Source organism: Entamoeba dispar, genomic scaffold (assembly GCF_000209125.1).
Source record: "Entamoeba dispar SAW760 scf_1105229463509 genomic scaffold, whole genome shotgun sequence".
NCBI classification, from domain to species: Eukaryota; Evosea; order Mastigamoebida; family Endamoebidae; genus Entamoeba; species Entamoeba dispar.
The window spans coordinates 16,557-43,884 of record NW_001855728.1 but is presented as its reverse complement, the minus strand read 5'-3'; the positions used below and the strand labels follow the sequence as shown (position 1 = coordinate 43,884).

Here is a 27,328-nt window from a genome sequence, read left to right as displayed (position 1 = left end):
ATGATAATATAATAATTAAACAATGGATAGATAAAATAATGAATAAAGTAATGATAAAATGAAGTAATGAAAATATAAAAGATGAAATAATGAATATAAATAATATTTTTTAATTTAATGTTAATTAAGAACATTGAATCAAATTAAAATATTCTAAAAAATAAAAATAAAATGATATTTTATAATAATAAAATATACTTATAACATTATCAAAGTAACTTTTTTTAATTATTTCAAATCTATTTATTAATATTATTTAAATCATTTCATTATCATCTTTTTATTTATCTTGCTAATTCAATAAAAGTATACCTTTCATTTATAATGTAGAATAATAATATTAAATTTTGATGTTTAATCTCTTTTTTGACTCTCTGTAAAATGTTAATTAGTTATATTCAAATATGATTATTTCAATTCTTTTCTAATTTAAATTACATTGGATTTCATTTGTTGTTGTTTAATAACTTTATTCATGTTTTTAAAAATAAATTTTTGTATTTTGTCATCATTTTTAACTCTTCTATATATCCACATCCATAAAAAACATCTCTATCAAATAATGTAATCATTGTTCATGCATTGATAAATATTAATGACAAATAATTTATTTTCTATTTTATTGATTGTTGAAGGTCTGTTAGTTGTTGTTAATAATTTACAATTATAAAAAAAATTATATCCTATTACACGAGTTGTTGTGAGAATATTAATAGATGCTGAAAATATAAGTTATTAAAACAATCAATTTCAAATGCACTAATAGGTGATTGTATATTAATTGATTTTAATGATGAACATTCATTAAAACAATAATATCATAATTCACTAATAGAGGTAGTATATTAGTTAATTTTTATTGTAGCACAATAATTAAAAAAAAATTTCAAAGTGATTTAACTTCTAGTGGTATTGTATTTCCATATGTATTTCTATCATATTGCGTATATCATATATGTTTATATATAATATATATTTCATTCTTCTTTTTATTTTAAATATATTGAATAATATACTTTATACCATATTATTTCTTTAGTTGTTCTTCCATCATCAAATATCATTGTTTTTATTATAAACATGAAATGTTTCAATATTAGGAAATAATCTTCTTGAGTATCCATTTAAAGGAATTGGTTAAATGAAATCGTTCCATATTCCTTGAAATCTTTTAACTCTAATTTCTAAATTAATAAAAGCATTGATATCATTAAAATACTTTGATGTTATCATTATTTCATTATATCCTAATGAAATTCTTTCTTTATTATTTATTATTATATTTTCTTCTTTTATTTTATTTGAATTTCAAATATTTTTAAGACATTTGATTTTCTTTTTTATTTTTTAAAATTGGAATTAAACGGTTCAAAGGTTACAAGCCAGAGACACCACACAAACGATAAAATAAATTCATGCCTTGAACCACCAGTTACAATATGGTTATGGTGTTGTCCTTATTGAGATAACTCCACGCTCAAGAATTACTAGGTTATTATTTATTAATGATTAGTACAAATGATTATTAGGGGTGGTATTATTTACTTGTTATGGTGCAGGCATATTTGTTAATAAATGGTTGTAATTGAACATATTGGGTATTATCAAAGAAAATGTATCCACTTGTTGTTGATACTAAATAAAATTAAGCATAATAATATAGTACAATGAGACATCTTCATAGACTAAGAAAGTAAGGAATAGAGTTTTAGTGCACACTAAAATAAAGATGAGACAATATTCAAATAATAAATAATTAAGATGAGGAAGTTTGAAAAAAAAATATTAATTCAATTTAAATAAAAGAATGAAGAATAAAATTTCACATTTCTCAGAAATGAAGAACAGTTAAATGATAGATGGATGAGTAATCACCCTTACAACTCAGAGTGGGATTAGTTAGTGTTGGGCAAAAAAAATAGAAAATAAATCTAATGACAATTAATTAACTCCATTAATATTATTCCTATCCTTCTCATTTTACTCACTTCTTATTTTTGATTACCATTAGTGTTTTTATTCTAATTATTTTTTATTCTTGAATCAATACTATTTATTTTCAATTTCTCAACTAATTGAACCTATTCCTAAATTCTTTTAGAAGTTATTTGTTTCATGTGTTACAATCATGCTATTTGTTTGTTCAGCAATTTATATTTTATACTTCTGTAAAATCTTATTCTAATCTTGATTACACTTTTTTGTCTGTTATTTTTAACAATTTGTACAAATCTTTTTTTATTATGAGGGTGAACATACTTCTTATTAAATAAGCAAACAAAACTCTTGATGAATGAGTTACTGTGGAATACTTTATGTTTTGTTTCCCATTTATAAATAAATACTTTTGGTTAACTATGAATTAATCTGGTAGTAGCCAAATAGGTTTTTATTCAGAATTTCTTATATAGTTGTGTCTAAGTTTCCCTATGACTGATATTTTTATAAGAAAATATTTTCTCATACTTATTTTGACAAATATATTTAATGAATTAAATTAAATTTTTTAACAACTTTCTTATTCATTTGAAACTTTGTTCATATGAACATAGCATTCAACAATAATCTTGATTCTAAGTATTTATATTCTCTTTATTTAATCAATATACAAACAAAGAAAATTGAATTTAAAGAGTATTAAATTAAACTGAAAGTGGAATTACTATAGTCAACGAAAAAAAACACATCGTTATTAATAATACACCAGAGACTGCCCCTATCACTCGTGTAGTTCTTTGACTTGATTTTCGAGAAAGCACAAAAGAAGGAATCCAGAAAGGAAAGCAGCAGAATCCTAAAAGGAAAAATATTAATGTTAATCGCCACCAACGTTGTTCAAAATCAGGTGAAGAGAATGGTTCAATAGAAACTTGTTGTTCGTATTTTGGTTCTGAAGTAGTAAATGTTTGGTTATAAGGTGGAAAGGATAATGGGGGTTGTTGATAATATTGAGGTTGTTGGTAATATTGAGGTTGTTGATAAGTGACATAGTTCAGGGGTTGTGTTGTAACATTCGAATAATAATAAGATGGCTTTGAATTATTAATTATTCCCCCTTCTGGTTGGGTTTGTCCGTTTATTTGAATATTTGAATAAGTGGGTTGAGAGTTAGTTGTATCAGGAAGAGGTAGAGTTGAGCTCATTTAATAAAGAAAAGATTATTAGTAATTTTTAAGTTCCAGCCAAAAGGAAAACTCAAAAAACAAAGTAAAAATATAATTAATTTTGAAAAGAATAATTCTTTGTTGAATACTTTCTTGATAAAAAAATATTATTCATGTTTTGTTTTTGATTTTATAAATTAATGTAATTAATTTAACTTTATTGATTTTAATTTTATAAAAAAACTTTGAAATTAATAATAGTAGAAAATCTATATAAACAAAAAAAGAAGAAATATAAATAATTAATAATAATAAAAAAAGGTAATATAATAATAAAATAAACTAATTTAATTTTGTTTTTTTTGATAAAATAATAATAAAAATAATATGAAATATTTTATTTATTCTAAATAAAATTGAATTTTATCATAAATTATAGATAGAAAGAAAAGTGTAGTCAGTGTTAATATAGTAAATACAATATACATCAAATGGATATGATAATCTCATATTATACTTATCATTTTAAATTAACTATTTAAAAGGTACTACGATATTCAATAATCAATAACCCAAAACAAATCCAATATCAATCATCAGTATTAAATTATTTAATACACAATATAAAACTCTACAATTTATTGTTATTTTTGAAAATCTGTTGAGTTATTTAACACATAATGATAATCTCTAGAATGATAATTCTTATATGTAGAAGTATTATGTATATTAAATACAATTAATTGGAATAACATCTAATACATGTTTGAATAAACAAAGAACTAACACTACGGAATGACAAAGCATATTCTCCTTAAAGTTTACTTTACACTAAGATATAATCTAAAAATAGAATGGATAATGAAAGAATCTAACTAATAAATTTTAGATGGAAATCAATTACAAAGAGTTGTACTTTAAGAAGATTGAAGAGTGTAAATTAAAACATTGTTCTAAAGAGTCTGTTCATAAGAAAGAGAAAGAATTGAAAGAAAGAATTGTTTTGATAGAAAAGAAATTAGATGAAGCAATAGAAATGATGAGAAAGAAAGATAAGTTGACAAATGAAGAAACAAAAGAAATTTCTGAGCAGATAAACACAATGAAATTTGAATTAATATCAAAACAAGAGAAAGAAAAATATGAAACACAAATAATACAGTTAAAAAATCAGTTTTTAATAGAGAAAAAACAGATGATGGAAAAACAACAACAATTAATTCAACAATTATATCAATATCAATGCAAATGTACTGAACTTATTCAAACAAGAAAACAGAATCAAAGTCAATTAAAAGAACTCCAAACCCAAATAGCACAAATTAAAATCAATAAACAAGAAATGAGTGAATCAGAAGAAATGGGAGAGAGATGGAGAATGAGTGAAAAGAAAATTAAACTTCTACAAAATGAAAATGACCAATTACGAGTAAAGAATTTAGAATTATTATCTCGAGAATTTGATTACCAAACAATTATCAATAAACTCAAAACAAAAACAGAAATCCCAACAACAGAAAAGATAAATGAAAATGAAATTATTGTAGATCATTTAAGAAATGAAATTAAAGAAATTAAAGAAAATTATCAACAAATTGAAGGTAGTTTAAATAAAAAAACAAAGCAAGTCAAAAAATTAAAAAATGAAAAAGCAGTATTACAAGAATCTATAGATTCATTGGAGAGTGAAATTCGTCAATTAAAGGATCAAATTATTCAACTTCAATCATCACTCAAAAAGATTCAAGAAGAAAATAAAAAGAATGAAAAGATTAAAAGAAGATTAAAAGAAAAAATAACAATTCTAACTGAAACTCCTTAAATCTAATTATTTTTATAGTATTTTTTTTTCAGTATTCTTTTCTTATTATCTAATTATCATATCTCCAGATTAAATCTTTCTCTATAATAAATTAAAATTGAATTAATAAGAAAATAAGTATGAGTGAAAAAGTTGGCACGAAGTTCAACAGAAAAATGTTCCAATTAAAAACTCATTTGGGTGTCAAAGAAAAAACACATGATAGTGATTTAAAAACAGCTAAAGAAAAAGTGATACAGAATAAAAAACTATACAAACAAATTCATCATTGTGCAGAAATTCTTCCAAGTCAAGCATTTACACCAATTGATACTTTAAAACAAACTGCTATTATGGTTAATGATTCTAAAATAGTAGATATATTAAATTCAATTGAAAAAACAGGATTTGAAGAAATAGAACAAAATTTAATTTATCCATTGAGACAACATATTGAATATTATGATGATTTACAAAGAAGAATTGATGATTGTCATAAAACAAGAATTGATATGGATAGACATAAAGAAAAACTTGAAAGTTTAATGAAAAAAACAGGAAAGGAAGGAAAAATTAATGAATATAGAATCAAATTTGATGCAGAAAAAGAAAGATATTCTAAATTACGAAGTGATATTATTAATGAAACTGAATGTCTAGAAGAAGAACGAATGACAATTGCTAGACCAATTATGAGTAGTTTGTTAGTTTGTTACACAAAATATTTAAAATCAGTATCTAAAGAATGGAAACAAATTGAAGAAATCATGAAAGAAATCCCACCAAACTTCCAATTCTCTGAAGAACAACATAAAATTATTCCTACTATTGGAACAAAATCAAAACAATATAAAATGGTACAAAGTTTATATTATTTTGAACCAAATGAAGAAAATGAATTACAATTAAATGAAGGAGATATTATCAAAGTATATAAAGAAGATGGAGAATGGTGGTATGGTGAAAATAAAGGTAAAACAGGGTATTTTCCATCAAATTATGTTAGAGTTATATGAAAATTTATAAATAAGAAATAATTAAAAATTTTTAAGTTTTAATTAAAAAAAAAATAAAAAATAAAAAATAAATAACTAAAAAAAAAAAAACAGTCCAATGTCAAGTGAAAATACAACAAATATATCCAATCAACCAAATGAAGGTAATATAAATGAACGAAAAACAGTTCACATTTATAAATTATCACTTCATACAACAGATAATTCACTTCAAAAAGTATTTTCTGAAATTGGAACTGTAACAAAATGCGTTATTATTCGAGAACCTATTTCTCAACGTTCATTAAGATTTGGATTTGTTACATATGATAAAGCTGAAGATGCAAAACGTGCTGTTGAACAATTAAATGGTACAGAAGTAGATGGATTTCGTATTTCAGTTGATTTTGCAAGAAGAGAAGAAGCACGAGATAAAACACCAGGAAGATATTTAGGTTCATATTTCAACAGAACACGAGAAAGAAATCCACGCCATGTAGAATATGATAGATATGAATCTAATTATTATTCTAGAGATAGACTATATCGTCGTAGAACAGAACGTAGTCGTTCAAGAGAACGTTATAGACCATCTTATTATTCTCCACGAAGAAGTCGTTCTATTAGTCCACGTGATTTCCATCGTGATAGATATGAAAATGATGATTGTTATTCACCAAGAGAACGTTCACCAAACAACCATTAATTCAAATTGTATTCTTTTTATTTTAACAATTTCTTTTATTCTTCTTCTATAAAAAGAACTATAAAATATTTAATTAATATGGTTGAGTATGAAGTTCAAATTGAAGAAATTCAAGAATATCCTAAAGTCATAGAACCAAATGATGGAAATTTTGTTTATGGAAGTTTTACTAATAAACACCAACCAATAGAACGATTATTATCATCATTTGATTCTGAATTTTATGGAAGAAGTGTAGAATATAGTGGAGGAATATTACTTAATAAATAATTTTGAAAAATAAACCAAAAAATAATTAAAATTCATTAAACTTTTAATTGAATGAAATATTTATTTCATTTGTTTAAAGTCAATTGATTTAAAATGACTGACCAAGTCCATAAACAGGTTGAACATATGTTCCTGATGTTGGTGGAATATAATAATTTGTCATTGGAATTTGAACAGGTTGTTGGACTACTGTTTGATAAGGAATAGTATGTCTTTGAACTCTTCTTATTTTTCTATTATTTCTAGTAGATGGACAACAACATTTAACACAACAAACACAACATAATAAGAATATTATAGAAATAATAAAAATAGTAATAATCAATTGTTGTTCAAAGAGAGCAATTTCCTCAGCAGGACAAACAGAATAAATATCTTGTGGATAAGTATTTTCTGGAAGATTAATACATTGATGTGTTTTAATATTCCAATAACATTGATTTAAAGCAAGTCCACAACCAATACAACTAGTCATTTCAGTACAATTAATATAAAGACCAAAATCATATTCATGACTTTTATCTTTTATCATTTCATTGGGATAATTTTCTTCAACATGATAATGTTCATGGTGATGATTATGATGATGATTATGATGATTGTGATGAGCAAAAGATAAACATAGTAATAAGGAGAAGAGAAGTAGTTTCATTTAAATGAATTAAGTTAGTTCTACAACAAACAAATAAAAATCAAAGAGTAAAAAAGAAAGAATAATTTAAAATACTACAATAAGAATAATGAATATTTGATAAAAAAATAAAAAAGAAAAAAAAAAAAGAAAAACAAGTTTAAAAAGAAAATTAAATAAAGATCTTATTAAATGGAAAGAAATAAAAAACAGCACTTTGAAGATGTTATTGAATATTCACTTAGAACATTAAATGGAAAAAATAAAGTTAGATTATCACCAGCATTAGCAATGATGTTAAATGGAATGTCACAAAATGAATATGGAGATATTGAAAAAGTAAGAAATATGTTAGAAGGATTACATGCAGTTAAAATTTATAATGAAGAAGAAGTAAATGAAGAAGAAGATGTTGATGCTGATGATGTAGAAGCACCTATTCCATTAGAATTTACAAATAAATGTGAATTAGATTATTTAGGAGTAAAGAATGTATTATGTGGAGTTGATTTAAATCATTCAGATATGCATAATAATTTAATTAAATTATCATTTTGTGGAGTATTTGTAGAAAGTGTAGCAAAAACAATGGGATTAAATGGAGAAGAAAAAAAAGTATGGAGCAATTTAAAGATATTAAAACTTCAAAAATGTCAATTAACAGAATTAGAAGAAGTATTTACAAAAGAAAATTTTCCGGAATTAAGATTATTAGATATTTCTCATAATCATATTAAAAAAATTAAAAGAATTGGTGAAAGACCATTAGATGTATTACATGCAGATTATAATGAAATTCGTGTAGTATCATGTCGTCAAGTTAGAAATTTATCAGTGATTACATTAGATAATAATAGAATTAAAAATTTAAATGGATTAAAAAGGTTATATAATTTAAGAGTATTAAGTGTAAAAAATAATTTAATAGATAGACAACCAAATACATTTCAAGTTTTTAATAAAATGTTTAATATTGAACAAATATTTCTTGAAGGAAATCCAACAGCTGAAATGGCTAATTATAAAATTGAAATGGCTAAAGTTATTCCTTCACTTCAATATGGTATGGACTGTTATCTTGATTCAAAACCATTTACAATGGAAGAAAAAGTTCAGGCGTTTGCAGAGAATTCAAATAATATTAATGAAATAATGTTTGATGATGGAGATGATTTTGATTTTTCTCAATTTGATGATAGAAAAAATAGAACACTTACAATGTCACAACGAAGTGATGCATTAAATGCAGCAAAAAATATTAGACAAATGAAAGTAAAACAATTAGATAGATCTAATTCTATGGAAGGATTAGCTATTTCAAAAGAACAAATAGAATTAGATCAACAAAGAATTGATAATCAAAATTATATTCTTTCAAAATTAAATATTCTTAAAAAAAAAAGTAGTGAAGATCCTGCTAAAGTAATTGATGCTGATAAATTTATTAGAAGAATTAGACGTATTGTAGAAGGAATAGAAGATCCTAAAACAACAGAAAGATATTTAGAAGAAGAACGTAAAAGAAAAGAATTAGAAAAAGAAAAAGAAGAAAAAGCAAAAATAAAAAAAGGAAAAGAACTTGGATGGACTGGACAATCAATAAAAAAAAATCAAGAAGATAAAGCATCATTTTTATCAAAAGAAAAAACTATTGAAATTAGATTTGATGATTATGGTTCACTTATTCCTATTCCAATATTATATGATATTATTAGAACTGCAATTGATCATAAAAGAACAATTAAAATTAAATTTTTGTCTGCAAAAAAGAAATGGGATGGTATTGTTAATATGACTGTTCCATTAGATTTTCCTTCTTGTTTTGATTTCTTACAATTTACAAATTATACATTAAAATCTATTGTTAGTGCTGAACAAGATAAAACTGATTTTATTCCTCAATGTGATATTGATAAAGAAGACCCACAACTTAAACAAATTCTTAATCCTCCTTCTGAAATTAAACGTACAATGATTAGAAAAGTTGTTGGTTTAAATAAAAAATTTAAATCAACTCAAAGTAATATTAGTATTAATGAAAAACTTCAAGTAATGACTTTAATGTTAGCAGGAGAAGATAATGAACCAGATAAATTAAATGAACTTAATACTTTATTAAAAGATATGAATTAAGTATTTTTTTGTTTATTTTTATTATTTCTATTTTAAAATGAAAAAAAAAAAATTAAACTATTAAAAAAAAAAAAAAGAAATGAATGTTAATAATCTTCAACAACAACTTGATCAAATAGAAGAAACAATGAGTCAAATGTCTGAATGTATTATATTATTTAAAAAATTACATCATCAAGTAAATCAATCAATAGAAAGAATTAGAACTCAAGTAGAAGAAATAAATAATAAAAAATTTCATCCATTAAGAGAATTATTACCATCAAATGGTATTGATGAATATACTCATACTTTAAGTAAATGGACAGAAAGATCTATTGGTAGAATATTATATGATGGTAAATTAGAAATTAATTCAGTAAAACAAATTCTTCTTAATAAAAAGAATATATTAATATTAATTGGTTCAGGAAATAATGTATTTGGTTCATATCATGATAGAACAATTGGAATGAATGAATGGTGTTTTGATCTTAATCATTTTGTATTTACAATTAGAAATATATTTAATATTCCACCAACAAAATATAAAAGAATAATAAAAGAAAAAGTATTTTGTATTACTGATACTTGTTTATATAAAATTAATGGATGGGGATCAATAGGAAAAGATTCATATATTGATTATTTTTTTCCTTCTCATTATAAAGATACTATTGGTATTGGTGGAAATATTTTTACTGGAAATATTTATTTAAATACATTTTCTGTTGATTATATACTTATTCTTGAAATGAGACAATACATTAAATAATACTTTTAATAATTAATTAATTAATAATTTCTAATAAACAATCAATTTATTTTATTTAATTATTTTATGCCCAATTATTTATATTAGACAATACTTTCTTTAATTCATCTTTTTGTTCTTGACTTAAATATGTTGGATTTTGAATATTAAAATGAACAATCAAATTACCATATTGTCCTGGGAATTTTCTAATTGGCATTCCTTTTCCATAAATTGTTTCTGTTGAATTATTTGTAAGAATTTTATCAAATTTTCTTTTAATTGTTGTTCCATCTAAATGTGGAATTTCTATTTCACATCCTGTTAATGCTTGAAGTAATGTAATATTTATTGTACAATGTAAATCATCTCCTTCACGTTTAAATAATGGATGTTCTTTTGTTTTAACTACAAATACAATATCTGCTGGAATAACACCTGGTTCTTCATCTCCATATCCTTCATATCTTAATTTAGTTCCATCTTTCCATCCTGGCATAACATTAATTACAACAGTATTTGTCTTTTTATTTGTAATTCCATTACTTGTTGTAATATTTTTTGTAATATTTCTTGTTTTTGTACATCCTTTATATAATTCTTCTAATGTTAAATTTAAATTTGCAATAACATCATCTGCTTTTACTGGTCGTTTAGCTTGATTATATCCATATCCATATTCATCTTCATCTCCCATACTAAACGAATGCATTCCTCCTGGCATTCCTCCAACATTAAATGAAAATCCTTTTGGCATTCCTCCTCTTTTTCTTCCTCCAAAAAATTGTTCAAATATATCCATTGGATCAACATTTCCAAATGAAAATCCTCCTGGGAATCCTCCTGCACCACCCATACCATTCTTTAATCCTTCTTCTCCATATCTATCATATATTTCTTTCTTTTTAGGATCTGAAAGTACAGAATATGCTTCTGCAATTTCTTTAAATTTTTCACTAGCTTCTTGTTGATTATTAATGTTTCTATCAGGATGCCATTTTAATGCTAATTTCTTATAAGCTTTCTTAAGTTCAGCATCACTACAATTTTTATCAACTCCTAAAATTTGATAGTAATCTTTTCCCATCTTTTCTAAATGACATTATTCATTAATTCCTTCATTTTAATACGTTATGGTGACGTTGCATCAATTGACGTACAACTGACGTATGAACAATTCTTCTGATTTTTTGTTTTTGAATTTTTTATTTTTAATTTTGTTATATATATATAAATATTTTTTTTTGTTTTTATAAAAATGAAATGAACTTAAAAATAGAAATGATGAAAACAATTATTGATGAATGGAAAATGAACAAAGAAAAATATCAACCAATAAAACGAAAACCAAATGAATTTACTGTTTGTAAGTGATAGTTTAATATAATAATATTATTTAAATTTTTAGATTATATCTCCAACAATCTATAAAGAATTTCCTGAAAAAGAATTATTTTTATTAAAATATTTAAATAAAGAAAGTTTATCAAACGAAGATATTAATATACTTTGTTCATTTTACGGATTTAATCTATTTTCAGTTTGTTATTTTTATTCTTTGAATGTTTTTTTTAATATTTATTAAATAGAAAAAAGGTTTGTCTTTCATTTATTTATTAAAATATACACCTTTTTCACCAAATAATACTATTAAACAACTCATTATTTCAAATACAATTCAAACAAATCAAGATGTATTAAATCTTATCATTAACTCAATTGAATATATTGAAAATGATATTAAATTATTTACAATATTTCAAAGATGGATATTTGATTTATTTAATGAAAAAAGAATACTTTCAGGAGAAACACTTCATCAATTATTAATGATTTATTATAATAAATATCCATTATTTAATAATTTTGAACAATTTCTTCAAATAAAAGGATTTAAATTGAATAAAGATCAATGGGTATGTTTATGTACTGCAGCTTCTTATATATTAGAATATAATGAATATTATGAAACAAAGAATTATTGTTTGTTTTATTTACAAATATTATTTATTATATTTACTTATTTTAGGGCCATTATTATTTGATGAATTTATAAACCAAATGAATCAATCTAAAATGACAAATTAAATATTAGAATTTATTATTTCTGAATTTTCTAAAGAAGAATGTTGATAAACAACATTTTGTTCTTCAAGTTGTTGAGAATCTTGATTTCTTTTAAATTTTCTATTAGAATAGAAATAAAATCCAATTAATATTAAAGTAACAATTAATAATAATATAAGTGCAATACTGTATAACAATGATATAAATATTATTTCATTAAAATAATTATATTCCATTATATTAATATTCATAATATATTTTGTTGTTCTATTACTTTGATCAGTTCCTATTCTTATATATCCATATCCTTTCTTAGTATTAATAATTACTTTAATACTTCCTTTTTCTGAATATTTTTGTTCATAACATTTATGACTCTCTCCTCTTTCTTCAAAAATATGAATAAATGAATATCCTGAATAACTTATACTAACTTTGATATTATTAAATTTTGTACTAATATTTAAATATCTTCCTATTACTTCAGTTTCATTACAATAATCATTCGATTTCTCATTTAATAATAATTCAATTGATTTTTCTTCATTAACTTCAATTTGTGTCCAATCTATTTCATCCCAACTTGCATTTGTATTTTTTAAAATAATTAAAATAATCAATATTATCATTTACTTTTAGAGTTTTTGTTTTTGAGTTCATTTTTGTTTTATCATCTTTATTCTTTTTCATTTTAATTAAATTCATCGAATTTAAGTCTTATCATTATTTGAACAAAAATCTCTTTTGATTATAACTTATTCTATTCAACTTCTTTTATTATCTTTCTAATTTCATTGTGTTGACTCTTGCAATTAATAATTTCAATTAATCTTATCAATTTCTTATTAAATATTTTAATCTTTAATAAAATAATTATTCATTTTGATAATTAAGTAAATAAGTTAAAAACAAAATAAATTAAATAATGAAAAATAAACAAATTAAACTTTAAAATGAAAAATTATCTTTAAATATTTTTTTTAATTTATGAATAAAATAAAAAAAATAATTTAAGAAAAAAAAGGTCATTTTAAAACTTATCTAACGGTTCCATCAATAACTTCATCAACAGTGACTGTAAGTTCAGTATCTTTAACAATAAGTGGAACATCATTAGTTCTAACTAATCCTCCTTTTAATGCAAGATTCATCTTTCCAACAACATCAATTGAAATCTTCTTAGCAGAAATAGTAACTTTACCTTCTTTTGGAATAACTTGTGCTCCAATAGTAGCATCAGCACTTGGATGACAGAATTTAACTTTAGTACCATCAAGTGAAGTAGCAGCAAGAATCATAGCTTCTGATGGAATTCCTCTTAATTTAGATGGTTTCAAATTACATACAAAAGTAGCTTTTTGATTTAATAATTCTTCTGGTTTATAATGTTCAGCAAGTCCAGCAACAACACTTCTTGGTTGTGTTTCTCCAATATCAACTTTAAGAGCAAGAAGATGTTCACTATTTGGATGTGGTCCAGCTTCAATAATTTTACCAACTTTAATTTCTAATTGAAATCCATCAAGAACTTCTTTAACTGGTTGTTGTTTATTAACTTTTGGTTTTACAACTTTCTTTCCTTTTTCTTCACTAGCAGCAAGTTCTTGTGTAATCATAGCATCTTCTTTTGCTTCACGTGCTTTCTTTTCTGATTCATCTTCTGGTCTCATAGTTGGGAATAAAATAACTTCTTTAATATTATCCACATCAGCAAGAAGCATAGATAATCTATCAATTCCAAGTCCCCATCCTCCTGTTGGTGGGAAGGCATGTTCAATTGCATCAAGGAATACTTCATCAACAAGTTGTGCTTCATCATCTCCAGCAGCTTTATCTTTTGCTTGTTGTTCAAAATTAGATCTTTGAACAATTGGATTATTTAATTCTGTATATGCATTAGCAATTTCTCTCTTAAGAATAAATAATTCAAATCGTTCAGTTAATTCTGGTTCACTTCTATGATATTTAGCAAGTGGACTCATTAATTGTGGTTGGTCACAAACAAATGTTGGTTGAACAAGATCATTTTCAATCAAATCACCAAATAATTTATCCATAACACGTGCAGTAGTTTGTGGTTCTGAACAAATAGCATTAAATTTAATAGCTTGTTTCTTAAGAAAAGCAAGTGCTTCTGGTCCATCAAGTGGTCTTGGAATTTTTTCTCCAAATTTCTCTTCAAGAGCATGAACATATGAAATTCTTTTAAATGGTGCAGTAAAATCAAGTACCATTTTCTTTTCTGTTACAAAATCTGCAAATAATTTTTTCATTGCTTTTTCATTATTTCCATCATAATAATAATTTAATTCTGTACAATGTTTTTCAATAACTTTACTACATTCTACTGAATTAAATGGTCTTGGAATTGGTTCTTTAAAGAATTTTTCTAACATTTTGATATCTTCTTCATTATTAATATCCATTAATCTATCTTTAATTTCTAATTTAGTTGATCCTCCTGTAATATCTTTAACTATATTTCCAAGAAGTTCTTCTGTCATTTTCATAATATCATTATAATCAGCATATGCCATATAAAATTCACATGTAGTAAATTCTGGATTATGTGTTTGATCAATACCTTCATTTCTAAATAATCTTCCTATTTCATAAACTCTATTAATTCCTCCAACAATTAATTCTTTTAAATATAATTCTGGTGCAATTCTCATATACATTTGAATATCAAGTTGATTATGATGTGTAATAAATGGTCTAGCAGTAGCTCCTCCTGGAATTGTATTTAAAATTGGTGTTTCAACTTCAAGAAATCCTTTATCATCAAGATATTTTCTTACAGCTTTAACAACTTTAGTTCTTAAAACAAAGTTTTTAACAGTTTCGGGATTAACAATTAAATCAAGATATCTCTTTCTAAATCTTGTTTCTTGATCTCCTAATCCATAATGCATTGATGGTAACATATGAAGACATGGTGAAAGAATCATTCCTGTTGTTGGAATAAGTGAAAGTTCTCCTGTTTTAGTACGTGTTGGATGTCCAATAAATCCACAAATATCTCCTCTATAAATCATTTTAGTTAATGAACTAAATTCTTCTTTATTTTCATATGCTGATTTATTTAACATAATTTGTAATTTTGTTTGTGAATCATGTAAATCAATAAACATAAGAGCAGCTGATGATGATCTCTTTGAAAGAACCCTTCCTGCAACACTAACAATATCATCACTAACTTGTGATTTTTCAAGTCCAGAATATTTAGCAATAAATTCTGGAACTGTAATACTAACATTAAATTTATGTGGCCATGGATTATGACCTGCCTTTTGATATTCTTCTACTTCTTTACATCTATTGAGGAAGAGTTGTTTAGACATCCTGTAAATGCTTATAAAGTTCTTTTCTTTTTTTTTTTAGGGTTTTCTTTATATTTTTGTTATTTGTGTTATTTATTTGTGTTATTTCTTTTTTTTTTTTTTTGAAAAATTCTACAAATCATAACTTTTTTCTATTCTTAAAACAATCACAAAAATAAAAAAAAAAATTAAATATTAAATATTATTTTAATATTTCAAGTTTTGAAAGTAAAAATAAGTTTTTTTTTTTGAGATTGGATTGAATGGATACAAGTAATAGAACAGATATTATGATAGTTTATTCTTTCAAACAAACCCTTTCTATAAGAATGAGGAAAAGAAATGAGTTGAAAAAGACAAATCATAATTTAAAAAGATATTAAAAGATCTTAAAAAAATAAAAATGCTTTTCTTCTTATTAGTTGCATTTGTTTCTGCTGATTTTGATATACAAAGTGCAGGTAAGTTATATGACCACACTGTTCTTGAAACTAGTTTACAGGCAGAAGGAGTTCCAAATTATTTTATTTTTAATGCTACAAGACAAAAAGAGTTATGGACCACTGTTGATTCCAGTGATGAAACAGTTATTGGAATGGTGGAATTATCTTTCGAATATTTTGTTGCAAACAATTTATTAAATCGTCTTGCTGTTTGTATTGGTAAAAAAGATGAACTTCCAAATAATTATGATGAAATTGGAACTAATTTTATTAATCCACAAGGAACCACCTATTGTAAAGAACAAACAAGTAGTTCTAGTGGAGCACTTAAAATTTCATTTGAAAAAACATATGAAGAATATTATATTTCTGTTTATGTTAAATGTAAAACTGATACATTTTGTTTTTCACAAGATACAATTATTTCAACAACATGTGGAAAAGAACAATCAAGTGAAACAATTAAAAATTATAATAAAGAACCATATGTTGTTCTTCCAAACAAAGATTTCAGATTTTCAACTGAATTTGAATATGGAGGAAGTCAATCAGATAAAAAAGTATTAAATTTTGTTATTTACACACCAGCTGAAGGAGATAAGAATATTTACTTTGCAATGAAAGGTAAAGTTATTCCAACATTATTTTATACAACTAATTTAACTGAAACATGTTCTGGTAATGCTTGTTTCCATACTAATGGAGCTGAAAATGGATTCTTTGAATTATCAAATATTGATGCAAAAACTCCAGTTAAAATTATGCTTCAAGGAAATGAAAAATCAAAAATTCAAATTAAATTAAGTGATGGAACTGATTTTGCACCAGCAACAATCATTTCTTTCATGGCTCTTCTTCTTTTCTTTATGTTATAAGCAGAATTGAATTTTTATTTGGTATATAATTATTGTAGTTTTTGAGAGAATTTATTAAAAACAAAACCATGATATAATCAAAAAAAAAGATATTTAATTCATTTCAATGATTATAAGTCTTGTCATATTAATAAAACAATTAACTGTATTAGTAAATAACCGTGGATCATTATGTGGAATATTAATATAATAATTAATAATAGATTCATATATAAATACTTTAGAATTACTTGTTATTCCATAAGCATGTTGAATATTAAGAACATTATTAATATCGTAATTATAATAGGTGTGAATAATATCATTATTATTTTTATTTGGTTCATATTTTGAAGGTTTAATATTATGTGGGTTATGTAAAGTAAAAACAAAATGATTTGGGTCTTTTTCATATCCTACCATCTCATCTTGTTGTGGAATATACTTGTGATATGATCCAAATATATTTCCAAAACTATCTTCAACAATAAAATAAATATTTGTTTTTCCACTGATTATACTATAAACATTTCTTGCAGTTAATTCGTCTGTTGTACTATCAAACAATGTAGTAATATTTGATAGATGACTCCATTCTTTTAAATAACTAATGTATTGATCTATTTTCATATCTTTCTTTTTTTATTTTTAAGTTTTTTTTTTTATGAGAAATAAAGAAAATGAATATTTTAGAAAGAAAATAAATTCAATTTGTTTCTACTGTTTAATGATTATTCATTAATATTTAGTATAATGAATTACATTTATTACTAAGTGTAATACTCTTTTTATTTAAATTAAGTATTATTAGTGTGTTTATCTTCTATTTAGAAACTCCAAAGAAAAGAAAAACAAATAATATTAAACAAGAAATTGTTCTAATACAATGTGTTGATGATTTACTGACTCTTTAATACTTTTTAAATCAGTACTATTTTTTAAACACTCCTTTTCTATTGACAATAAAATATTTTCTATCATATCTACTTTTCTATTTGTCTCTCTGACATCAATCTTCTTCATTTCATCAACAGATTTCATTAAATTTGTAATTTCATTTGGTTGACTCTCATTATTATTTTTATTTCTAATATTAGAAATCATTTGATGTTTAAGCATTGTTTCAACAATAGGCATTGCAGTATTTTCTGGCTCTTTCTTAGCTATAGCCATTTTACGTGAACCAATAGTGAATCGAACAGAAGGTTTCTGACTCATTATGAACTCGTTATAAATTACTAGATGAAAAGAAAACCGAAACTATAAAAAAAAAAAATAAAATAAAAAAAAAAAAAATTAAGAAAACTAAGAAAAGGAAATAATAAATAAAATGAGTGAAGAACAACAAAATATTCAACCAAGTATTAGTATTCAAGATACTAAAATTGCTGATATGGAAAATGTTGAAGATACATTAGGTAGAATACAAGGATTACCAGGAATTATTGCAAAAAAATTATTAATAATAGTAAAATATATATGGATAATGGTACCATGTTTATTAGTAATAACATATATATTATGTGTATATTTTATTATGAAATATTTTTATTTCAAATGGTCATGGGGTGAAAAAATATTTTGGTTTTATTTTGAATTACATTATACATATTATCAAATATTTTGGTCATTCTTTAAATGTCATTTTACTAAACCTAAAAAAATAGATTTAGGATATGAAAGAAATTTATTATATGATACTGAAGAAATATGTAGTGTATGTAATAAACCAAGAGCAGCAAGAACACATCATTGTGGATTTTGTAAAAAATGTATAACAAAATATGATCATCATTGTTCATGGATGAGTGCATGTATTGGATATCATAATGCAAGATATTTCTTTTTATTTATGGTAGGATGTTTTAGAGGAATGTTAATTTGTGATACTCATTTATGGTATATTTGGAAAATGTATTATTCAAATGATAATTTTCCATTTTGGACAACATTATTATTATCATTATTCTTTTTTAATATTACAATGGTAATGATTTTTCAAGTAATATTAAATAGTATTTGTTTTTCACTTAATTTAACAATGATGGAACTTGTAGTTTATTTAGGACAATGTATTCAGAAAAAAAGTATTTTTATTTCATTACCATATTATAAATCATTATCAGAAAATTGGCATGAAGCACTTCATCTTCCAAAACATTTACCAATTATTTTAGGTTTAATTCCTTATGATTTTCAAAATAAAGAATATCAAGATTAATTTATTTGATTAATAAAAATTTTAGTTATTAATTATCTTCATCATCAAGATCCATATCTTTCAATAACATATTCTTATAATCATTAAAATCTCCATCAAAACGTTCTACAGTACCATTTCCTTTAACAACCCAGATTTCTTCACATGCAGATTCAATCATATGTTGATGATGTGAAATTAATACTAATCCACCTCCAAAAGTAGATAATCCTTCAATTAATGATTCAATTGAATCTGCATCAAGATGATTTGTAGGTTCATCAAGAAGTAATAAATGTGGTTTTTTCCAACAAATTTCAGCAAAAACTAATCTACTTTTTTGACCACCTGATAAAGTTTGAATTTGTTGTTTTGGTGTATCTCCTTTTAATCCAAATCTTCCAAGAAATTGTCTAATTTCTTGAATTTGAGCTGATGGGAATGTTTTTTGCATATATTCAATAGAAGAAATATTCATAGGTAATTGATCAACATGATGTTGATGGAATCTACCAATTCTTAATTGTCTATCCCGAGTAATAAATCCTGTTGTTTCTTTTAATTCTCCATCAATTAATTTCATTAATGTAGATTTACCTGTTCCATTTGGTCCAACTAATCCAATTCTACTTTTAAGATAAATTCCAAATTGTAAATCTCTAAAAATTGGTTGTTTTGCTCCTTCATATTTAAATGAGACTTCATCAAATTGAACAGCACATGTATCAAAATCTCCTGGATCTGGGAATTCAAATACTGGTGCTTTTCCTTCTAATTCTTTACTTGCTTTTTCTTGTTTTGTTAATTGAACTTTTACTTTTTTCTTTTCTTCTCCTTTTTTCTTTGCTTTTTGTTGTTCTGCCTTTTCAATTCTTTTTTTCTTTTCATCTGAATTTTTTTTCATTTCTAATGCTTTTAAGAAACTACCATAATCTCCTCTATATGTTGTTAATGTTTGATTAGTAAAATGAACAATATGATCACATACATTATTTAAAAATGATGTATCATGTGAAACAAGTAATAATGATTTTTTCCAATTCATTAAATAATGTTCTAACCAAATAACTGCATTTAAATCAAGATGATTTGTTGGTTCATCTAAAATTAATAAATCTGGTTGTAAAAATAATGCTGTAGCTAATGAAATTCTCATTCTCCATCCTCCTGAATATTCTTTAGTTGTTTTACTTTTCATTTCATCTTCTGCAAATCCAAGACCTTTTAAAATTTTTAATGCTCTTGGTTCTGCTTTACTTGCTTCAATTTCTTTCATTCTTTCATAAATATCATTTAAATCATATGGTGGTTCAATATCTTCTTCTTCTTCATTTTCTTTATTTTCTATTTTTTTATCTTTTTCTGTTAATAATCTTTTTTCTTCATTAATTAACCATAATCTTTCAATATCTGCTTGTAATACTGTTTCTAATGGTGTTAATTCATTTCCTGGAACTTCTTGTTGAACATGTAAAATTCTAATATTTGCTGGAATATTAGCAAATGGTGTACCACTTTCTCTTCCTGAAATAGCACACATTAATACTGATTTCCCAATTCCATTTTTTCCAACTAATCCATATTTTGATCCAAATCCCATTGTTAATGATGAATTATTAAGAAGAACTTTTCCTGGTACTTGTAATGTAAAATTTTCTATTTTAATATCTTTTACTTTATCTTTATTACTACTTGAAAATGATGTTCCTTTTAAAAATACATAATCTGGCCATGCTTTACTTTCTTCTCCTTGTTTTCCAACTGAAACAATAGCACTATCTTTTGATCTTGTATTATATTTAATTTCTCCTTCTTCATTAACAATTGCTAAATTATCAATTCCTTCTTTTTGAAGACTTTTTGATTTCTTTGTATTTTTTTCTCCTTTAACTCGTTTAACTTTTTCTTTTGTTACTTTTTTAGCTTTAGGCATTATTCTCTTATTATTTCTTAGTTATTTTATTTCTTTTTCTTTTTTTTTTTTAGGGTTTTTTTTATTTTATTTTTTTAAAAACATTTTTTAAATTATTAAAAATTTTGATTTATTATTTCTTTAACTTAAAGTTTTGTTATTATTTCCTTATATATTCCTTTGAAATTCTTTGTTGCTTCTGAATCTGGATGTTCAAGGAAATACGGTGATCCAATATCACATGAATGTGCAATTATTGGATCTAATGGAATTTTTCCTAAAAATTTAACTTCCATTTCTTTACACATTTGTTGTGCTCCTCCATGAGTTGGTGGGAAAATACTACTTTCTTTATGACAACATGGACAAATAAAACCACTCATATTTTCTACTACTCCAATAATTGGTAATCCTATTTTTTTACAAAAATTAATTTCTTTTCTAACATCAATTAATGAAACATCTTGTGGTGTAGTAATAATAATAGCACCATCAACATTACATTTATTTAAAATATTTACTATAGTTAAATGTTCATCAGATGTTCCTGGTGGTGTGTCAATAATTAAATAATCAAGTTCTCCCCAATCAACGTCATGAATAAATTGTCTTATTAATGAATTTTTTTTTGGTCCTTTCCATACAACAGCAGTTTGAGTTGTTACAAGATATCCAATACTCATTGTACATAAATTTTCTGTAATATAAATTGGTTGTAATCCTGTCATTCCACTAGTAACATTAACTCCAATTTGTCCAAACATTTGTGGAATTGAAGGTCCACAAATATCATAATCACATAATCCTACTTGTTTATCTTCTGAAAGAACCCATGAAAATTGAGTAGCAAATGTACTTTTTCCAACTCCTCCTTTTCCTGATAATATTACATATTTATGTTTAATTCCTTTTAATTTTTCAATTATTTCTTCAAGTTCTATATCTGGTCCATTATTTCCTCCTCCACATTTTCCTTTTGATGGACAACTATCACAATTATGTGAACATCCTCCTTGAGATGAAGTATTTGATGCACATGAACTTTTTGATGGACATTCATCACAATTATGTGAACAAGTAGATGGATTTGGTTGTTGGTTACAATTTCCTTTTAAAGAACAATTTGAACAATTATGAGAACAACTCATAAGAATAATTAAATATAAGTTTTGTTTTTATTTCTCTTTTTTTTTTTTTTTTATAAAATTGTTATAAATAAAATGTTAAGGACATATTTTGAGTTAAGGTCCATTTGAGATATTATTTGTTTAATATATTTTGAATTATTCTTTTTTAAAAGAATTTTATATATAATATATATAATTAATAAGATAAAATAAAAAATTAATTCAATTAATTATGTTTATTTTTTTTAATAAACATACTGTTTCTATATGTGGTGTATTTGGAAACATATCTACTAAAGTAATATTTTTAACTTTATATCCATTTTGTTCTAATATAATTAAATCTCTAACTAATGTTGTTGGCATACAAGATACATAAATAATTGTTTGAGCACCATATTTAATAATTTTTGATAAAGCAGTAGGATGAATACCTGTTCTTGGTGGATCAAGAACAATTAATTCTGGTCTATTTTCTTGAAGTTGATCTAATTCATTATTAACATCAGCAGTTCTAAATTCACAATTAGTTAATTTATTTAATTCAGCATTTAATTTTGCTGCATGTATTGCATCAGGATTTAATTCAACACCAATAATTTTTTTACAAATTGGAGAAAGAAGTTGAGTAATAGTTCCAGTTCCACAATATAAATCAAAAATAATATCACATTTTGTTGTAGTTATATATTCTCTTACTGTTTGATATAATACTTCTGCACCAAGTGAATTTGTTTGGAAGAAAGACATTGGTGTAATTTTAAAATGTAATCCAAGTAATTCTTCAGTAATATAATCATTTCCATATAATATTTCCATTTTATTATATCCAACAATATCTGTTATATCATCAAAAATACAATGAATAATACTAACAAGATTTCCCATTAAAGGAAGTTCTAATAATTTATTTTTTAATTCATTTAAATCAATAGTAAGTTGAGATGATGTAATTAAACAATACATAATTTCATTTGTTTTTTTTGCTTTTCTAATTAATAAATTTCTTAAATATCCTGTATGTTTAATTTTATTATAATGTGGTATATTTTTTATTCTAAAATAATCTCTTGTAAATAAAAGAAGTTTATTAAAATCTTTATCAACTATTCTACAATCAAATGTTGTTACTACATCATTAAAATGATACATTTTATGTAATCCACATTCTAATGGTCCTCCAATATATCCATCTCCAAATGTATAATCCATTCTATTTCTATATCCAATATTTATTGGACTTGCTTTAATTCCATCAAATTGATATTCTTTTATTTCTTTATTTATCATATTTAATACTTGTTTCTTTTTCATTTCTAATTGTTGTTGATATCCCATACTTTGATATAAACATCCTCCACATTCTTTATTATGTTTACAAATATCTTCTATATCTTCAAATGGTGATTTTTCAATTACTTCAACATTTCCTCCTGGACATTTTCCTTTTCTTATTTTACAAATACAAAATGAAACTTTTTGTCCTGGAATAACATTATCTAATATAATTCTTCTTCCTTGAAAATTTACAATTCCTTTTCCACCAAATTCTACTGAATCAACAATTCCTTCATACCTTGTTTTTTTTCTTAATTCAATTGGTTGTAATGTTTTAATACTTTTTTCTTGATTATCATTATTATTACTCTTAGAAGATGACATTTAATTAAATTTTATTTAATTTGTTTATAACTCTTTTATTTTTTGAAAAAGGGTTTATTTTGTTTTTTTTTCTTATTTCTTAAAATTTTAATTAAATTCTTTTCTTTTTATTCTTTTTAAAATAAATTTTGTATTCAATTAATTCTTTCTCATATCTTTAATAAGATTAATAAGTCCACTCGTAGATCCATCATGTTTATTAATAAGATTTTCTGCTTCAAGATCTTTTTCAACTGCTTTAGCAAGTTGTTTTCCAAGTTCAACTCCCCATTGATCAAATGAATTAACATTCCAAATACATCCTTGAACAAAAATTTTATGTTCATACATAGCAATTAATGATCCAAGTACATATGGTGTCATTTTCTTAAAAACAATAGAATTAGTTGGTCTATTTCCTGGGAATAATTTATGTGGAAGAAGTTCTTTAATTCGTTCATCTGACATCCCTGTTGCTTTTAATTCATTAATTACTTGTTCTTCATTTTTACCCATCATTAATGCTTCTGTTTGTGCAATAAAATTAGCTAAAAGAACTGTATGATGTTTTCCAATTGGATTTAAACTATTTGCTGGAATAATAAAATCAGCTGGAATTAATTTAGTTCCTTGATGAAGAAGTTGATAAAATGCATGTTGTCCATTAGTTCCTGGTTCTCCCCAAATAATTGGACCAGTAGTATAATTAACTACTTCTCCATCTTTAGTAATTCTTTTACCATTACTTTCCATATCTCCTTGTTGGAAATAAGCAGCAAATCTATGAAGATATTGATCATATGGAAGAATGGCATGTGATTGTGCTTGATATAAATTATTATACCATATTCCAAGAACAGCAAGTATAACTGGAATATTATTTGCAAAATCTGTATTTCTAAAATGTTTATCCATAGCATGTGCTCCTGAAAGAAGATCAATAAATCCTTGTTCTCCAATAGAAATCATAATAGTTAATCCAATAGCACTCCAAAGTGAATATCTTCCTCCAACCCAATCCCAAAATTCAAACATATTATCTGTATTAATACCAAACTTAGATACTTCTGTTGCATTTGTTGAAACTGCTACAAAATGTTTTGAAATAGCTTCTTCATTTCCTGTTTTTTCTATAAACCATTTACGTGCTGAATGTGCATTCATTAATGTTTCAGCTGTTGTAAATGTTTTTGAACAAATAACAAAAAGTGTTGTTTCAGGATTACATTTCTTTAAAGCTTCTACCATATGTGTTCCATCAACATTTGATACATAATGAAGTGTTATTCTTTTATGTTGATAATATTTAAGTGCTTCTGTAACCATAACTGGTCCAAGGTCACTTCCTCCAATTCCAATATTAACAATATCTGTAAATTCTTTACCTGTATATCCTTTAATATTTCCATTTCTTACTCCTTCTGCAAATTTTCCCATTTTCTTAAGAACTGCATTAATACCTGGCATAACATCTTTTCCATCAACAACTACTGGATTATTACTTCTATTTCTAAGTGCTGTATGAAGAACTGCTCTTTTTTCTGTATTATTAATTTTTACTCCTGTAAATTCTGCTTCAATTTTTTCTTTTAAATGAACTGCTTCACATAATTTTATTAAAAGTTTCATTGTTTCTTCATCAATAAGGTTCTTTGAATAATCTACAAAAATGTCTTCAAATTGAATTGAAAACTTCTTAAATCTTTCTGGGTCTTTATTAAATGCTTCTTTCATAACAAACGTTTTCATTTGTTCATATTTTGCTTCAAGAGCTTTGTATTCTGGAAGAGTTGGTAACATTTTATTATCAATGTTTAAAAACAGTTTATTCCCCTTTTTATTTCTTCTCTTTGATTGCGTTGGTCCACGTATTCTAGAAGGGTTCTTCTTTTATTTTTTGGACTTTTTCATTATATCCTTCTTCCATTCTTTTTTTGTTTTTGATGATGTTTTTTATAGAGAAATTGTTTTGAATGAATTTATTTATAATGGAGAAAATAATTAAGGTCGTATTATCATTACTAAACTAATATATGCAAAATAACTATAATTAAATGAAATAATTTTGAATTAAATGAAAGACTTTATAGCTGGTATAAGTATTTAAATGACAACTCTTTAAAAAATGTACAAAGATAGAGAAGATATTAATAAATCAAAACAAAAACAAATTACTTCTCAATTCTGTTCTTAATAATTAAAGAATTATATTTTTGAGTTGGTTTTTCGAACAAATTTTGTATAACTGTTATTTGTTGATTTTGTTTCATTTGTTTATTAATTAAGAGCGAAGAAGACATTACTTTATTGGTTGTTATTTCTTTTATCGCATTTCTTGACTTTTCTTTTTGTTTATTTAGTGGTTGTATAAATTTAGTACTTATAATACAATTTAATAAACTTTAATTTGAATAATTTTTTATATGTAGTTGTGGTAAATTTATTTTGATTTGTTAAATCAAATATATTTAAGTTATATCGTCATTAAATTATAACATGTAACAAATATTTTTTCATAATAACTTTTTTATTTTCTTTATAACAGAATTCATTTGTACTTCAGTATTGTATTATTTTATTCATTTCATTGTCAAAGTATTTTAACAATAGGTCCAATAGAAACAAACCTTATTGTCATAAATAGAAATAAATAAGAAATAAATTAATATATTTCAAAACAATACCCTTCTACTGTTGTTCAGGTGTGATTATATCCTATCTTTCACTCTCATCTGAAATTATTTCTTACACTTAATCTTTACTTATATATTGACTATAATGATTACTATATTATTTTATTAAATATTTTATGTTTTTGTTAACTATTTGTTACAATTTTAACATTACATCTTTATTCAAAACCATTCTAATAATATTCTTGACTCTTTATTAATTAATCACTTTATTCTTATTATAATGATATTGTTAATACTTTTATCATTTGTTCTTTTCTCTTGATTTTTTTTCTTGAAATATACAATACATGTTCATTTTATTCATAATTCTATACTTCTATTTTCATTTCATATAATTGTTATATTTTTGATAAGTATATATTTGTTCTTTGATTTTCTAAGATAAACATATATTCTTTTGTGTAACTTTTCTTCTTCTTTATTTATATTTTCATTATTCAACATATTCATTATCTATTCTTCTTTATATTCTTTATACATAATCTTTTTTCTTTCGTATTTGCCATTTTATTTATTCTTTCATTTTATTTATTATATCATTTACAAACATCTTGTTTTTAATTTTTAATCATTTCTAATTATATTCACATATTAAATTATGTTTTTCAATATAACTTCTTTGTTGGGCAACGAAAAAAAAGCAAATAAGAGAAAAATGAAGAGAAAGAATGATATAAAAGAAAAAAGGAAAT

The 27,328-nt window shown here is 24.0% G+C and overlaps 19 protein-coding genes across 19 annotated transcripts, besides 63 other annotated features; 8 read left to right on the top strand and 11 right to left on the bottom strand.

The window, feature by feature from the left end:
- The first annotated feature begins 28 nt into the window (after positions 1–28).
- Positions 29–195: a microsatellite.
- Positions 196–219: 24 nt separating this feature from the next.
- Positions 220–262: a sequence feature (AT_rich).
- A 388-nt stretch (positions 263–650) lies between these two features.
- Positions 651–682: a sequence feature (AT_rich).
- Positions 683–958: 276 nt separating this feature from the next.
- Positions 959–1,015: a sequence feature (AT_rich).
- A 204-nt stretch (positions 1,016–1,219) lies between these two features.
- Positions 1,220–1,347: a microsatellite.
- An 18-nt stretch (positions 1,348–1,365) lies between these two features.
- Positions 1,366–1,701: a repeat region.
- Positions 1,702–1,774: 73 nt separating this feature from the next.
- Positions 1,775–1,805: a sequence feature (AT_rich).
- Positions 1,806–2,476: 671 nt separating this feature from the next.
- Positions 2,477–2,510: a sequence feature (AT_rich).
- A 132-nt stretch (positions 2,511–2,642) lies between these two features.
- Positions 2,643–3,143, bottom strand: EDI_343890 (uncharacterized protein; the record flags this gene model as incomplete). Its single annotated transcript, XM_001741072.1, has 1 exon — positions 2,643–3,143. One exon carries the CDS (start codon positions 3,141–3,143, stop codon positions 2,643–2,645), a length of 501 nt encoding a protein of 166 aa, XP_001741124.1.
- Positions 3,144–3,260: 117 nt separating this feature from the next.
- Positions 3,261–3,364: a sequence feature (AT_rich).
- Positions 3,365–3,379: 15 nt separating this feature from the next.
- Positions 3,380–3,450: a microsatellite.
- Positions 3,396–3,492: a microsatellite.
- A 2-nt stretch (positions 3,493–3,494) lies between these two features.
- Positions 3,495–3,542: a sequence feature (AT_rich).
- A 451-nt stretch (positions 3,543–3,993) lies between these two features.
- Positions 3,994–4,926, top strand: EDI_343880 (Rho-associated protein kinase, putative; the record flags this gene model as incomplete). The annotated part of the gene is made up of 1 exon (XM_001741071.1): positions 3,994–4,926. One exon carries the CDS (start codon positions 3,994–3,996, stop codon positions 4,924–4,926), a length of 933 nt encoding a protein of 310 aa, XP_001741123.1.
- An 82-nt stretch (positions 4,927–5,008) lies between these two features.
- Positions 5,009–5,043: a sequence feature (AT_rich).
- Positions 5,044–5,081: 38 nt separating this feature from the next.
- On the top strand, positions 5,082–5,921 carry EDI_343870 (uncharacterized protein; the record flags this gene model as incomplete). The annotated part of the gene is made up of 1 exon (XM_001741070.1): positions 5,082–5,921. One exon carries the CDS (start codon positions 5,082–5,084, stop codon positions 5,919–5,921), a length of 840 nt encoding a protein of 279 aa, XP_001741122.1.
- Positions 5,921–5,965: a sequence feature (AT_rich).
- Positions 5,966–6,011: a microsatellite.
- Positions 6,012–6,018: 7 nt separating this feature from the next.
- Positions 6,019–6,606, top strand: EDI_343860 (uncharacterized protein; the record flags this gene model as incomplete). The annotated part of the gene is made up of 1 exon (XM_001741069.1): positions 6,019–6,606. The coding sequence occupies one exon, from the start codon at positions 6,019–6,021 to the stop codon at positions 6,604–6,606; it is 588 nt and encodes a 195-aa protein (XP_001741121.1).
- Positions 6,607–6,665: 59 nt separating this feature from the next.
- Positions 6,666–6,686: a sequence feature (AT_rich).
- A 171-nt stretch (positions 6,687–6,857) lies between these two features.
- Positions 6,858–6,942: a sequence feature (AT_rich).
- A 22-nt stretch (positions 6,943–6,964) lies between these two features.
- On the bottom strand, positions 6,965–7,528 carry EDI_343850 (uncharacterized protein; the record flags this gene model as incomplete). The annotated part of the gene is made up of 1 exon (XM_001741068.1): positions 6,965–7,528. One exon carries the CDS (start codon positions 7,526–7,528, stop codon positions 6,965–6,967), a length of 564 nt encoding a protein of 187 aa, XP_001741120.1.
- Positions 7,433–7,484: a microsatellite.
- Positions 7,529–7,629: 101 nt separating the features above from the next.
- Positions 7,630–7,662: a microsatellite.
- A 37-nt stretch (positions 7,663–7,699) lies between these two features.
- Positions 7,700–9,640, top strand: EDI_343840 (uncharacterized protein; the record flags this gene model as incomplete). The annotated part of the gene is made up of 1 exon (XM_001741067.1): positions 7,700–9,640. One exon carries the CDS (start codon positions 7,700–7,702, stop codon positions 9,638–9,640), a length of 1,941 nt encoding a protein of 646 aa, XP_001741119.1.
- Positions 8,037–8,057: a sequence feature (AT_rich).
- Positions 8,868–8,909: a sequence feature (AT_rich).
- Positions 9,026–9,085: a microsatellite.
- Positions 9,597–9,667: a sequence feature (AT_rich).
- Positions 9,668–9,674: 7 nt separating this feature from the next.
- Positions 9,675–9,720: a microsatellite.
- On the top strand, positions 9,720–10,394 carry EDI_343830 (uncharacterized protein; the record flags this gene model as incomplete). Its single annotated transcript, XM_001741066.1, has 1 exon — positions 9,720–10,394. One exon carries the CDS (start codon positions 9,720–9,722, stop codon positions 10,392–10,394), a length of 675 nt encoding a protein of 224 aa, XP_001741118.1.
- Positions 9,788–9,809: a sequence feature (AT_rich).
- Positions 10,015–10,043: a sequence feature (AT_rich).
- Positions 10,386–10,462: a sequence feature (AT_rich).
- Positions 10,459–11,460, bottom strand: EDI_343820 (uncharacterized protein; the record flags this gene model as incomplete). The annotated part of the gene is made up of 1 exon (XM_001741065.1): positions 10,459–11,460. The coding sequence occupies one exon, from the start codon at positions 11,458–11,460 to the stop codon at positions 10,459–10,461; it is 1,002 nt and encodes a 333-aa protein (XP_001741117.1).
- Positions 11,461–11,560: 100 nt separating this feature from the next.
- Positions 11,561–11,627: a microsatellite.
- Positions 11,628–11,636: 9 nt separating this feature from the next.
- Positions 11,637–12,418, top strand: EDI_343810 (uncharacterized protein; the record flags this gene model as incomplete). Its single annotated transcript, XM_001741064.1, has 3 exons — positions 11,637–11,735; positions 11,782–11,913; positions 11,963–12,418. The coding sequence occupies 3 exons, from the start codon at positions 11,637–11,639 to the stop codon at positions 12,416–12,418; spliced, it is 687 nt and encodes a 228-aa protein (XP_001741116.1).
- Positions 11,751–11,788: a sequence feature (AT_rich).
- Positions 11,822–11,850: a sequence feature (AT_rich).
- Positions 11,939–11,961: a sequence feature (AT_rich).
- Positions 12,195–12,241: a sequence feature (AT_rich).
- Positions 12,362–12,401: a sequence feature (AT_rich).
- Positions 12,419–12,457: 39 nt separating the features above from the next.
- On the bottom strand, positions 12,458–13,069 carry EDI_343800 (uncharacterized protein; the record flags this gene model as incomplete). Its single annotated transcript, XM_001741063.1, has 1 exon — positions 12,458–13,069. The coding sequence occupies one exon, from the start codon at positions 13,067–13,069 to the stop codon at positions 12,458–12,460; it is 612 nt and encodes a 203-aa protein (XP_001741115.1).
- Positions 12,584–12,618: a sequence feature (AT_rich).
- Positions 12,640–12,701: a sequence feature (AT_rich).
- Positions 13,033–13,066: a sequence feature (AT_rich).
- Positions 13,069–13,137: a microsatellite.
- Positions 13,138–13,250: 113 nt separating this feature from the next.
- Positions 13,251–13,318: a sequence feature (AT_rich).
- A 7-nt stretch (positions 13,319–13,325) lies between these two features.
- Positions 13,326–13,385: a microsatellite.
- Positions 13,386–13,387: 2 nt separating this feature from the next.
- Positions 13,388–13,463: a sequence feature (AT_rich).
- Positions 13,464–13,477: 14 nt separating this feature from the next.
- EDI_343790 (lysyl-tRNA synthetase, cytoplasmic, putative) lies at positions 13,478–15,784 on the bottom strand (the record flags this gene model as incomplete). Its single annotated transcript, XM_001741062.1, has 1 exon — positions 13,478–15,784. The coding sequence occupies one exon, from the start codon at positions 15,782–15,784 to the stop codon at positions 13,478–13,480; it is 2,307 nt and encodes a 768-aa protein (XP_001741114.1).
- Positions 15,785–15,803: 19 nt separating this feature from the next.
- Positions 15,804–15,887: a microsatellite.
- A 47-nt stretch (positions 15,888–15,934) lies between these two features.
- Positions 15,935–15,979: a sequence feature (AT_rich).
- A 147-nt stretch (positions 15,980–16,126) lies between these two features.
- Positions 16,127–16,168: a sequence feature (AT_rich).
- EDI_343780 (uncharacterized protein) lies at positions 16,167–17,081 on the top strand (the record flags this gene model as incomplete). Its single annotated transcript, XM_001741061.1, has 1 exon — positions 16,167–17,081. One exon carries the CDS (start codon positions 16,167–16,169, stop codon positions 17,079–17,081), a length of 915 nt encoding a protein of 304 aa, XP_001741113.1.
- Positions 17,082–17,174: 93 nt separating this feature from the next.
- Positions 17,175–17,690, bottom strand: EDI_343770 (uncharacterized protein; the record flags this gene model as incomplete). The annotated part of the gene is made up of 1 exon (XM_001741060.1): positions 17,175–17,690. One exon carries the CDS (start codon positions 17,688–17,690, stop codon positions 17,175–17,177), a length of 516 nt encoding a protein of 171 aa, XP_001741112.1.
- Positions 17,259–17,299: a sequence feature (AT_rich).
- Positions 17,691–17,697: 7 nt separating the features above from the next.
- Positions 17,698–17,726: a sequence feature (AT_rich).
- A 195-nt stretch (positions 17,727–17,921) lies between these two features.
- EDI_343760 (uncharacterized protein) lies at positions 17,922–18,278 on the bottom strand (the record flags this gene model as incomplete). Its single annotated transcript, XM_001741059.1, has 1 exon — positions 17,922–18,278. The coding sequence occupies one exon, from the start codon at positions 18,276–18,278 to the stop codon at positions 17,922–17,924; it is 357 nt and encodes a 118-aa protein (XP_001741111.1).
- A 46-nt stretch (positions 18,279–18,324) lies between these two features.
- Positions 18,325–18,356: a microsatellite.
- A 34-nt stretch (positions 18,357–18,390) lies between these two features.
- On the top strand, positions 18,391–19,281 carry EDI_343750 (palmitoyltransferase SWF1, putative; the record flags this gene model as incomplete). The annotated part of the gene is made up of 1 exon (XM_001741058.1): positions 18,391–19,281. One exon carries the CDS (start codon positions 18,391–18,393, stop codon positions 19,279–19,281), a length of 891 nt encoding a protein of 296 aa, XP_001741110.1.
- Positions 18,510–18,541: a sequence feature (AT_rich).
- Positions 18,558–18,614: a sequence feature (AT_rich).
- Positions 19,277–19,317: a sequence feature (AT_rich).
- EDI_343740 (GCN20-type ATP-binding cassette protein GCN3, putative) lies at positions 19,310–21,193 on the bottom strand (the record flags this gene model as incomplete). The annotated part of the gene is made up of 1 exon (XM_001741057.1): positions 19,310–21,193. The coding sequence occupies one exon, from the start codon at positions 21,191–21,193 to the stop codon at positions 19,310–19,312; it is 1,884 nt and encodes a 627-aa protein (XP_001741109.1).
- Positions 20,023–20,168: a microsatellite.
- Positions 20,577–20,624: a microsatellite.
- Positions 20,577–20,643: a microsatellite.
- Positions 21,194–21,217: 24 nt separating the features above from the next.
- Positions 21,218–21,269: a microsatellite.
- Positions 21,270–21,275: 6 nt separating this feature from the next.
- Positions 21,276–21,311: a sequence feature (AT_rich).
- Positions 21,312–21,318: 7 nt separating this feature from the next.
- On the bottom strand, positions 21,319–22,320 carry EDI_343730 (nucleotide-binding protein, putative; the record flags this gene model as incomplete). Its single annotated transcript, XM_001741056.1, has 1 exon — positions 21,319–22,320. One exon carries the CDS (start codon positions 22,318–22,320, stop codon positions 21,319–21,321), a length of 1,002 nt encoding a protein of 333 aa, XP_001741108.1.
- Positions 22,321–22,339: 19 nt separating this feature from the next.
- Positions 22,340–22,372: a microsatellite.
- Positions 22,373–22,429: 57 nt separating this feature from the next.
- Positions 22,430–22,552: a sequence feature (AT_rich).
- Positions 22,522–23,961, bottom strand: EDI_343720 (RNA m5u methyltransferase, putative; the record flags this gene model as incomplete). The annotated part of the gene is made up of 1 exon (XM_001741055.1): positions 22,522–23,961. One exon carries the CDS (start codon positions 23,959–23,961, stop codon positions 22,522–22,524), a length of 1,440 nt encoding a protein of 479 aa, XP_001741107.1.
- Positions 23,200–23,228: a sequence feature (AT_rich).
- Positions 23,960–24,091: a sequence feature (AT_rich).
- An 8-nt stretch (positions 24,092–24,099) lies between these two features.
- EDI_343710 (glucose-6-phosphate isomerase, putative) lies at positions 24,100–25,740 on the bottom strand (the record flags this gene model as incomplete). Its single annotated transcript, XM_001741054.1, has 1 exon — positions 24,100–25,740. The coding sequence occupies one exon, from the start codon at positions 25,738–25,740 to the stop codon at positions 24,100–24,102; it is 1,641 nt and encodes a 546-aa protein (XP_001741106.1).
- Positions 25,741–26,320: 580 nt separating this feature from the next.
- Positions 26,321–26,365: a sequence feature (AT_rich).
- A 144-nt stretch (positions 26,366–26,509) lies between these two features.
- Positions 26,510–26,592: a repeat region.
- A 134-nt stretch (positions 26,593–26,726) lies between these two features.
- Positions 26,727–26,751: a sequence feature (AT_rich).
- Positions 26,752–27,051: 300 nt separating this feature from the next.
- Positions 27,052–27,221: a microsatellite.
- Positions 27,222–27,268: 47 nt separating this feature from the next.
- Positions 27,269–27,327: a microsatellite.
- Position 27,328: the final 1 nt, after the last annotated feature.